General features: G+C 38.9%; 1 protein-coding gene across 3 annotated transcripts; it reads left to right on the top strand.

The window, feature by feature from the left end:
• Window positions 1-2,028: 2,028 nt before the first annotated feature.
• On the top strand, window positions 2,029-11,908 carry LOC115427292 (zinc finger protein ubi-d4-like). Of its 3 annotated transcripts, none has more exons than XM_030145796.1 (11): window positions 2,029-2,085; window positions 3,596-3,756; window positions 4,405-4,512; window positions 4,693-4,889; window positions 5,427-5,519; window positions 5,825-5,909; window positions 6,373-6,507; window positions 7,122-7,253; window positions 7,358-7,470; window positions 7,870-7,951; window positions 8,955-11,908. In XM_030145796.1, the coding sequence occupies exons 1-11, from the start codon at window positions 2,054-2,056 to the stop codon at window positions 9,038-9,040; spliced, it is 1,224 nt and encodes a 407-aa protein (XP_030001656.1). In that variant the 5' UTR covers window positions 2,029-2,053; the 3' UTR covers window positions 9,041-11,908. The 3 variants fall into 3 exon arrangements, with proteins under 3 accessions (XP_030001656.1, XP_030001657.1, XP_030001658.1); XM_030145797.1 differs by having other exon boundaries at window positions 4,696-4,889; XM_030145798.1 differs by lacking the exon at window positions 6,373-6,507.

Consider the following 11,908-nt stretch of genomic DNA (forward strand, 5'->3'; position numbering starts at 1 on the left):
ATTATTTTTATTTATATTTTAATGTGGGGTATGACCAAGGCCTGTCCTCTGAAATTCACATGGCTATGATATGGTCGGCATTCAAAAACCTCTTCCAAAAAACACTGCTATTGTATTTAAATTACGAAATGAAGTAGGAAAATTAATTAATGTATTGCACTCCAACAACTGGTAACCAAATAAAACTTTGTGATCCTAAGTTTAGGAAATGTAGGATCAAGTAAAGCCTAATAATTATGTTAAATAATTATATTAAAAGAAGGGAAATAATAGCTATAATCCATCTTGTCTAATCTACAATTATCAAGAACAGTTTGACAAAATTTTATAAAATTTAGTAGAAACACTCACTTTGGTGCAAGAATGAGATGTCATGTTGCTTTTGTGACATAATTTACATGATAGAACCTGAGGATCACGTCCACCTGATTGGTTTGTGATCTCATGTCTAAGAATTATTTGTCCTTGTGGAAAGTTTCCCATGGTCTTCACAGTGTCTGAAGAATAAAAAAAGAAACAATGAATATTACAACAAAATCAACAATACATACAGGACATCCTTCAATTGCATATACCCAAAATATGGACATACTATAATTACACTATGATGCACAACAAGAAGAAAACCGGAGGGAATATTCACGGCTTTAATAACAGGAGTGTCAGCATGTTTGAACTGGTTGTACCTGCTTCGGTAGAATCTACATCATTTGCTTGAGGTTAAAAGCTGACACCAAGACATTCAGATGAAGTTTTGAACTCTTTTAATTAGGCTTTGCTGATAAGACACAGAGAAGAATGTGGTGGCGATAGATTCCTTTGACTGGATTGTCAACTTTACAAAGCATGTGGAGATTCCAGAGTTCATTAAGTGCTTCACTACAGCGAAGTAGAAGAGAAGAAGCTGCACCTCCTGGGTCACACCAGATTCTGAACCGCCTCAGGAAGTGCAGGGTCATCTGTGCTTTGGTACAAGTGGCTTTGACATGGATCTTTCATGTCACCTGTAGCATGGCTTGGTCATGGATGAGCACTGGTGAAGGACTACCAAGACACTGAGGTCGAAAACATCTTAGGCGTCATTGCCCCCATAGATCATGCCTACCACAGTAAATTATTCCACTAAGTCACTTACTTCACCATTAAAATGTCCTCCATGCTGGATGTGAATTCATTTATTTTGAAATTATTTGGGGTAGAGTGGATTCCAATGCCAATACTGTATATAATAATACTTTGATTTTCAGACCAAATAATACCAGGTCCTACGAAAAAGAATGAATGAACAATAGCTATAAATACCAAATCTGAAGCACGTGTTTGTCCGTACTCTGAACTGACCTCATCTATGATAAAATCACAAATATGTCAAAACTGCAGAGTTCTTTGGAAAGAACTTGTACAATCAAAAACAAAACGGTTGTATCACAAATGTTATTACTACCGCAGCTACCTTTTATAATTAGAAGAGATAGTAAATTATTTGCTGCATATTCTCAATGTAATGGTTACTTTCTGCGTCCTGTCTCATTCATCCCAATGGGAGAAATGAACGAGATTTACAGATTTCAATCAATTCTGTCATTCCGAAGTCACCCGGGCAAAATTAATAAAAAGCCACGCATATTTTGAACATCCTGACTTTAAAATTACATCTCTCAGACACAAACATAAAACAGTAATAGTAACACTAATAAAGTCTCGCGAGATCTCGCATCACAAACACGAGGAAGACAGAAACGAGCGGGAAATACTAATAAAATTGAATATTATGAAACAAATGCTATTCACACGTATAAACGTAATGTTAGATGATCATTTTATTTAGACCATTTTAATATCCTTTAATCTATCCACATTCATACGTGTTGTCAAGTTTTCTGACATTACCCACAGAGTAGACGGAGTGAATCGTTTCACACCATTTGCGAAGTGAACAGTGCATCATCTTAGTAAATGGAGGATCTTTGTCAGAGTTTCGCTCTGGGAGACAGTAACGGCCGCGCTCTGTGCGCAGGCGCAGTGGCACTTCACACGACTGCAATAAGAAAACATGGCGGCGGCCGTCGACAGTGTTGTGAAAGTGTAAGTTTACCTTCATTTATTTTAAGAGTTAAAGAACCGGACTTAAAGTGACGAATGTGTAATCACCTAACCGTCATGCTCGCACGAATTGGAGAAAATAGCAATCGTCGCAGCTGCAATGTTGAACACATTATTTGTCCCAAGAGAATAACGTTTTCCATTGAGCTAAGGTTAGCTTGTTAGCCGCAGGCAAATGTAAATGATGCATTATGAAGCTGGGTTTTAACCGCTATTCAGCTCCAACATAGGGATTCATGTGTGTTCGGGTGGTGTTGAACTCTATATCTTCAAACTGTTGCTAGCTGGCCTCCTGCACATGAAAGGGAGTTAATTTTTCAGTAACCTGTCAGCTTGGCGGGTGCTTTGTTGTGACGAGAGGCTGCTAACAATCATCCTTTTGTTCCGACGTCCTTCCGCGGATGCTGTTTGTCTTATGATGTGTAGTACAATCAGACATCGTCATGTGCACTGGCTGTGAATGTTGAGATTTACAGTCGAGGCAGTGGTACCTGAGCAGTATTCAATCATATTAGTTGAAGGTTTAGGGCGAAAGTTAGAAATCATGTCAAGAAATCATGCTGTATTAATTATTGTTGTTACACCGAAGATGGCTGCCCTATCATAATACATCTAAAGTTAGAATCACAAAAAGGTGGATATACTGCAATCTGATGTTCTATTTTTGTTGTTCTAATTATGTTATGTTTTGTATTTCATGAGCTACGATGTGACAAAAAAGACTTGAAGCATTGTGCCAATCACTTCACAAGAGGAAGGGAAGGATAGCTTTTTGTCACAGATGAAAACAATACAGTTGAGAAGACCAGTTAGATACTCAATTATGCTGTAAATTCTTCATTTATTAGCATGTTGGCTTTTTTTTTTTTTTAAATTTTTTTTATTTTGAGGTTGACAGAGGAGAGATTGCAGGGGTTCGTTGGGTAGAGGGGACACTGGCATTTTGTGAAGAAACAACCTGAAAACACAGCTGTGATACTATTGTTTCTGACCACAATGATCACTTTTATTATGAAACTTTTTAATTCTGCTCTGTGTCAGGGGTTTGACTCTTAAAAACTGTGTAGTATCATTAGGATCTTTTTGATGAATACATTTTTTCTCATTAAATGAAGACAAATGTCTTAACCAAGATAACCTGGAAAAGGATACATATGAAAAAAACACCTGTCATATACTGTAAGATGTCTTGTAAAATTTGCACAAGTAAAACTTAAAACCACATGTAAAAATGTGGTAATAGAACTAAATATTGACAACAACCTCAGCATAAGACATTTGCAATAATAATGAATTATATTACATAAATGTAAGGATGCATGTACAGAAATGACCTCCATCTCTCATTACATGTACATTTACATTCTGTGTGTACCATTTTATTTTTGCATGATGCTTTTTTGATTGTGTTGTCTTCATCCATCAAAAACCATTAACATCTGTCTCAATCTGTGTTAATTTGACCGGTCAGTATCCAACCTCCACATTTCAGGCTGGGGGAGCAGTATTACAGAGATGCTATGGAGCAGTGTCATAGTTACAATGCTCGTCTGTGTGCTGAGCGCAGCATCCTCATGCCTTTCCTGGACTCTCAGACGGGTGTGGCTCAGTCCAATTGTTACATCTGGATGGAGAAGAGGCATCGGAGTGCAGGTATATAATTCATGCTCGATAAATTATCATCACTTAGTTCGTCATCTTTTGAAAATGGTGTATACACAGTTGAAGTCATAAGTTAACATGCATTTTGACTAAATGTTTTCTAACTCAGTTTTTCACAATTCCTTACATTTTTTCCCAAAAATCAAGAGAACAAGTAACCATCTGGATAACCATCAGCTCACTTCTTCCTCCCTTTTCTCACACAAATAACATTTCACTGTACATTCTATCTGTATATTATGAACTGTCCTGGGACAAAAGTCAGTGGGCTCAATGAATTTAGCCCAAATGATCAGGAAATCCACCAAAAGTAGCTCAACACTCACTTAAGAATTGTGTAGATGAATGGAAGCTGATACTACTTTTTGAGCTGTAGATGAATAAGATATATCCTCTGTTTTTCTTGTCACTTCTATTTCTATAGTCACTTATCTTGAAATTTCACCTCTAACTGAACTAACAGGGACAACATATTGAAATGACATCTTTAACCAACATCTAAACATGTACACTATGCCCTGTGTATTGTTATATACATGTCCTCAGATCAAAATTCATCTGTCAAGATACTAATAGTATTGTACAGATAATTTACGTTTAACTTTTTGAAAGGTCATTTGTATTCTTCTGTCTCTTCAGGTGTAGCTCCAGGGCAGCTGTACACATACCCAGCCCGTCGCTGGAGGAAGAAACGTCGTTCACATCCACCTGAAGACCCTCGACTGGCCTTCCCCCCTCTCAAAGCAGGTATCGCCCTTATGTTTATTATAAATTTACATATTTCATGCAGGGTGGTATGACAAATAAGATGTTAGTATTTAGTCTGTCTGTTGTTGTACTTAAAATGTCCTGCAGTGTTAACACATTTGGTGTCTGTGTGTGTGTGTGTGCGCGCGCGTGTACATACATTATACTTGGCTTATGTAGCAGATATAGAACTAGGTCTGAAGCGTGATACCATGGGCGCTGTTGATGGCAGTAGTTTAGAGGCTCTGCTGAAGGGGGAGCCCCTTGAGAGGAGGAGTGGAGTGTCGGATCTCCGTGGTCCTGAAGAGGATCTAGCTACTGCGGAGCCTCCCGCTTCCTCAGCGACCACCCACACTTCTTCTGGACGTATCCGCAAGGTCAGGCTCAAAGCCAACATTTTTCCACTGTCCAGGTTTGATGTCTGGTGATGTATTGTTGATAGAGACTGTTAATGAGTGATGCAGATTGGATTATGATTGTTTACCTCACACGACTGCTTTTTTAACTCATCGGGTCCTGTGTTCTGTGTGTCTCTTTTTAGTCAGCTCTGTACACAAATACACAAGGGTTTATATTTTTGTAGAGTAAAAACAGAGTCAGCATAGAATAACAGTCTTGAAAAAAAGAATCTCAAAATAACTGTGTCCATAGAGCAAACTAGTACTGTGAATAAATATTTTCAGCGTTGTACTAAATGGAACGTTCTAACTTTACTTGCTATGGTACAGTTATTTCAGTACTACCTGATCATACAGGATAAGTGCATTTTTTTTGTTGGTTATCTACCTGTGTTTACACATGAATGCGAGTGACAAAACTGCTAAACAATCTGGAAACAAGTGTTAAGAGACACTAAGGTCATCTTGACTTCATATTCGATATGATAAGATCTAATCCAGACTGTTCCACTACAGAGGGTCCTGGACCACGATGACTATTTGGATGATCTGGATGATGAGGACTTTGAGGATGAAACCCCCAAGAGAAGAGGCAAGAGCAAGTCCAAGGTGAGATCATGTCTTCTTCTGCAGTCTTTCCTCCAAAAAATCCAGAGTAGAGTATTTGGGATGAAAGTGTTCAGCATATGTGGTCTAAAAACAGGGTCACAGATTTTTTTCTCTCTATGCTACTGTTTCTTTCTGTTTTCAAACCAATTTAAGTCTCATTAACAAAAAAAGTTCATCTCAAACTTTTCTCAGACTTGTGTGACTTTTTTTCCTTTTTTTTTGTTCTCCATTCACTGATGACTTTTTATAAATGCTGACTGGTTTTGTTTCGTTTGTCTATGACATGTCGTCTTTGTCATTTGTAGGGTCGCAGTGACAGGAATGGCAAGAAGAAAAGTGAGGCTGCAGCTGCAGCGCTGGAAGAGAGGGATAAACCTTATGCCTGTGACAGTAAGTAAAAGTTTCCTTTTAACAGCTGTGTGGGTGTCTCGTGCATGTTGGCAAGAGAGGCTTTTGCTTTCCCTCCTAAGAAACAAAGACAAAAATTCTGCTATGCATGGTGTGACCTCAAAGACCCCATCTGGAACTGAGAATTTACAAGGCTTGCCGTACAGGATGATTTTTTTTTTTTTTTTTTTCTTTTGTGTTTTTGTATTTTTTGCTTTTTGTTTTTTCTGAAAAGCCACTGTATGTGTGCCCTGCTGACTTTAACTTAATGTGCTGAAGCACACCCTTGCTTTTTGCTGCTAGAGCAACAAATGCAATGTAACCCTGAGAAATGTACAAATCTATTTTTAAAAAGCTCAATGTGGTCTGTTGTAAAGCGCTGTTTTCTGGTTCCACCTTGGGCCTTTCTGGACGGTAGTTAGTTACTACTATAACACTTTTGTATGACCGTGTGTGTGTGTGTCAGTTTGTGGAAAGCGCTACAAGAACCGTCCAGGCCTGAGCTACCACTATACACACTCTCACCTGGCCGAGGAGGAGGGCGAGGACCGAGAGGAGATTGAGGCACCACCCACTCCTCGCCAGCCTGAGGAGCAGAAGAGTGAGTCACTCTCCAATGCAGAGAGAGAGACAGAGCGAGAGAGGGCGGGAGGTTTGGTTGCATGCCATGTAGCATGTGTGTGTTTGTTCAAAGGGAAATCTCGCTCTCATTTTTTTCTCCACTCTTTTCAGTTTTTGACTTTCATTCTGATTTTGGATCCTCCGTGTTTATTATATGGGATTAGACTCAATGTTGTGGCTGAAACATGATGGGATTCCTGATTTCTTTTTTCTTTTTTTCAACAAACCATCCATCTTTTTTCTTTTTTTTTTTTTTTTTTTAAATTCCAACATATCCATCGCATTGCTGTTGTTTTCTTTTGTGCACACCACACCATGTTAGCAGATGTATTTAGTGAGTGTGTATTGTCACGTGCAGTATTCAGTAGTTTGGATCATGATTCTATGCTCAGATAATAGGGTGTTGTTGGCTGACAGTGATGAGCAGGTTTGTAGAATTGCACAAGTAAACATTTTATTTTAAAAATTCCATTTAGGATATTTATAGTAGACACTGGTATTAAGTTTGCTAAAACAATACAAAGGCATTTCACACATTTTTCTGTGTTATTAAATGAAATTCAACATTTCATTTAATGTTTTGCTTCTGTTCAGCAACTAAGAAAGGCCCCAATGGACTGGCGATGCCCAACGATTACTGTGACTTCTGTTTGGGAGATTCGACTCTAAACCAGAAGACTGGTCAATCAGAGGAGCTGGTATCCTGCTCTGACTGCGGTCGCTCAGGTACAAGCTTGTTGCATCTCTTTTGTTTAAAAAACTCAGTCATACCCAGACATTCTAATTAACTACCTCCTATGCTTACGTTTGCTTTGTTGCCATCTCCTCAGGCCACCCGACATGCCTACAGTTCACACCAGTCATGATGGCTGCAGTGAAAACCTACCGCTGGCAGTGTATTGAGTGCAAATGCTGCAATGTTTGTGGAACCTCAGAGAACGACGTGAGCTCTTACTCATTATTTACGGCCATTCATTGTTACTCAGAAATTAGGTCACTGTGGCACCATGTCTGCCAAATATAGGAAATAGAGACGCAGCAGTAGTTATTTACTTCAGGTGGGGATTTGGTGTGAAAGCATGAACACTGTTGCATGAGAGCCGTAAGAATTGGCCTCCGGTTCCATTACAGCATTGGATTTCACCTCTTGAATACTGAAATATCCTTTAACAATTTTAGCATTTTTTACTCTGCTAATTGAAATCTACTCAACAACTTCTCATTTATAATGAAGAACTTAAAATTTACTTAAAATTTTCTTTCTAGTTATGAGCATTTATCCTGATGTGTTTTGGTTTCTAATCTTAGTCTGATGTGTGAACTTGATATTGTGTTTCCGCAGGACCAGCTGCTGTTCTGTGATGACTGCGATCGAGGCTACCACATGTACTGTCTAACTCCCCCCATGACCGAACCCCCAGAGGGTAAGAGAAATACATTTTTAATACTATTATCAAGTAACACAAATGGAATACTTTGTCACTTCTGTTGTGTTATTGTGCAATGATCTGATCAGACTGAAGACAACATTTCATAGCTTGTATAGTGTCTAGAGTTGTTCTGCACAACATAATACTGATGCTCTCACATTTTAAGGATTTTGAGAAGTCATAGATAATGATAAATTCATCGCAAGTAACATACCTTAAATACAAATAAAAAGTAAAATGTGTAGTTACTTTAATATGGTTTTATACTGATTTTAAAAATTACTAATATATCTGTGTGTAAAATGATGTATTATTTTATAACAGGAAAAATATTCTGAATTTGCCAAGAGTCATGTAAAAAGCAAATTCTGTTTTGATTTCCAAATTAGACCTTGTTCCATATAGAGTTGTCAGAACTGTCCAAAAACCAGTGTTGACAGCTCTACACAACAACACGTGTCTTTTAAAATACCTGTACCTACACATTGCTAAATCAATAACAGACACTCCAAGCGAATTGTGCAGTTATTATCCCTCATTTCTTACATCTGCAGATGTTTCAGTTGGTGTATTACTTGCAATCGATTGCTTTCGGGACCAACACATGTTGAGTTGAAATCAATATAAAACAGAATACATTTGCACTCCAATATAAGATGTGGTTTCTTCTCACCATCATTAGCGAATCTTTCACTCCCTTCAGTTTGACCTACTGTTCATTTTCATCCATGCAAATAGTGACTCCTGTCCATCATGCATTGTACGCAGTGTAGTGGTCCAGACCTACATGAGATCTTGTGAGACTAAAAAGTACAACAGTACTGTACAATTACACATAGACTAGCATGTTGACCTGTGGGGAACCACAGTTTCTACATGTTATTTTTTATTTATTTATTTTTGATTTAAGACAAATGTAATCAGTTTGTTAATGTAATAATTCATTAACCAATTGTCTCAGACACCAAATATTAAATAGATGCTTGTCTATTTGCAGGGAGCTGGAGCTGCCACTTGTGCCTGGCTCTGCTGAAGGATAAAGCCTCCATATACCAGCAGAACCAGAGCTCCGCCCCTGAGTGACATCACAACAGCCAGACCCACCCCACGACAACCAGACCCCACCCCACCCCCCAAATGAAACATCAGACCTCCTTTCAGTGTGGAGCTCAAGGTTCCATTCAGATGTAGCTGAGCCAGACCGCAGATCAGCTTAAGAAGTCTTCACATCTACAGCATCAGTGGGGGAACCAACCAAAACAGACCTCAGATCAGTCAACACACAGATCCAAGAGTCACTCACAGGCAGGCTGCAACGCCCCAGAGGCATGTGGCTCAACACATGTATATTGTGCGCATATACAGTATAAACACACACTCTCTACTGGACTGTTACACACACTAGATGAAGAGACGGAGAGCAAGCAGTAACCATAGCAACTGTGATGTTGCCATGGGAGCTCCCAGCAGCGAAGGGATTAGCATCACAGCTAATTATCTGTACCCCTTCACACTCAAAGATACAATGTGGACTGTTGACACCACGCAGGTTTATTTTTTACTCCCTGTACGAATGAAAAGAAACCATCACTACACATTCAGTATGGTTTTTTTTCCAAAAGCATCCCAGTGTTGAGGAATTTGATGATTATTATGATGATTAATATTACTGTTCTGGTTACTAGTGGACTTCTGTAGTGGCATTTGTCTGTGTACTTTTGTCTCATCCATTGGAGTGTTAGTCTTCTAAAAAGAATCAATCAGTGCCAAGGTAAAATCTCACACTAACATGACAACGACCCATCTCATTCCAAATAGAGGAATTTCACACATGACCTGGAAACAGTTTGAAACTATTGAGTTTGAGTACTGTTTCTTCCGCTTCTTGTCAACAATGGTTCAGGCGACATCAAAGTGTCATGTGCTGAACAAAGGTTCTGCACTGGCTCACACGGAGCCAAACCTGCTATTTGCAAAGGTGAGTACGGCAACCCAAACCACTACCCGCGTTTTTTTCATGGTAGATGGGCGGTACTTATATAGCGCTTTTCCACACTTTTATTTGTGCTCAAAGCGCTTTACAAAGCCTCACATTCACCCATTCATGCACACATGGCATACGCCATGCAAGGTGCTCCCTGCTGGGAGCAATTTAGGGTTAGGTGTCTTCCCCAAGGACGTTTTGACATGTGGACAGTCGGAGGCAGGATTTGAACCGTCGACCCTCCAGTCGACCTGCTTTACCAACTGAGCCACAGCCACCCCACATTTATTTTTTTCATATCCAATTCGCATTCGCCCGTACCCAAGTACATTAGACCCGCAATCTGACCCGACTTGACCCGTGATTAAACACACTGTCTACACAATAACACTTTTAAGGGCTGTATTTTTGGCTAAAACACACGCCATCAATAAATCTCTTATATGTGCTGCTCAATGACTTCTGTGGCCGGGTGTAAACAGGTGAAACTCACTTCACAATTAAACAAACCAGCTGTGGATCAACCATGGTGAAATTAGATGATCATTGTTATTAAATGTCCTGACAATTATTTTCATCCATGAATCTTTTATTTTTTACACATCCTTGCCCGATACTCGCCTGCATTTTGTTTAATTTTACCAGTGCCTGTATCTGCGAAGTGTTTTTTTTTTATTTTTACCCATCCTCGCATGTTTTTGTGCGTTACCCGTTGGGTATCCGGTGCGGGACTCTGGTGTTTTCCCTACTTTTAACTTCTTGATTCCCTTCACAATACCACTGATGTTTCCCTGGTAATTGTCCCAGAAATGCCAGCTACACATGAACATACTTCCTGATTGGATTCTGGAGTTCGGCCCCTCATGTCAATGAAATGTGATAACCAATTTCTTCTTCTCAACCAAATCTGAAGGAAAACCCTCAAAACTTAAATATGGTTGCCTTTGTTTATTTGATGTACATTGGGGCACACAGCAGTGACCCTTTGATGTCACCTCAGCCATTGTTGACAAGTAAACCAGAAGAAGCACTACCCAAAATTCAATAGTTTCACACTGTTTCTGGGTCATGTGTGAAATTCCCTTATTAACAGGACTAACATGGTCGAGCCAGTCTCATCTGCCAACAACTGGCTTTGACATGTTGGGTAGTTAGCACAAACTCAGAATCTTTGGCCTTCATGTTACGGTTGCACTGAAACCAGCTGTTCGCAGCTGACGCTGGTCCTTAGTAGGTCACTCCAACCAGACACTACACAAAGGAGCAGATACTGTAGTTTGAATACACGAGATTACTATGTTTAGTACGTTGCCACTCCTTAAAATTCATTTTGCACCAGAAAAAAAACATTGTCTTAATTTAAAAAATCTGACTTGAGTTACTTCTGTCACAGACATCGTTTTTATATTCTCAGAAAATGAAAACTAGTAATCATAAAGACGTATCCTTTTCTCAAAGATGATTTTGTGCTAGCTTTTTAGAAACATTCTGGCAAAGAATTCATCAGCAAGTGATTTTTAATGGCCGCTGTCAAACTGATGACACAATCCATTACCAACTGTAGCTGCTTTTATCATTTGTCACACAGAAGCAGATTTGCATGCAGATTGCACCTGTATGAATGCACTCACATTTCACTAGTGTTTTGTTGTCAGTTTTTTTTTTTACATTTTGTATTACCTGATGTTCCATTGGTATTGGGAGTTTTTCTAGTAGAATTTTGTAAAGTCTATGGTATAGCAAACACTTCAAGTATAGCTCCTAATGCATTCTATGTACTGTATCGACATTTTCTATTTTTGTTATGACTGTGACATGTTTGAATTTTATTTGATTATTCTTATATGTCAGACCTCCATTATGAGTACTTGTAAAATGATGTACTTTGTTGTACTATTTTTATTTTTACATTTCTTTGGTATTAAAGCTGATTTAGCCTGACTGAAATAAATCACTTTGCATTTGAA

Source organism: Sphaeramia orbicularis, chromosome 10 (genome assembly GCF_902148855.1).
Source record: "Sphaeramia orbicularis chromosome 10, fSphaOr1.1, whole genome shotgun sequence".
In the NCBI taxonomy this organism is placed as follows: Eukaryota; Metazoa; Chordata; class Actinopteri; order Kurtiformes; family Apogonidae; genus Sphaeramia; species Sphaeramia orbicularis.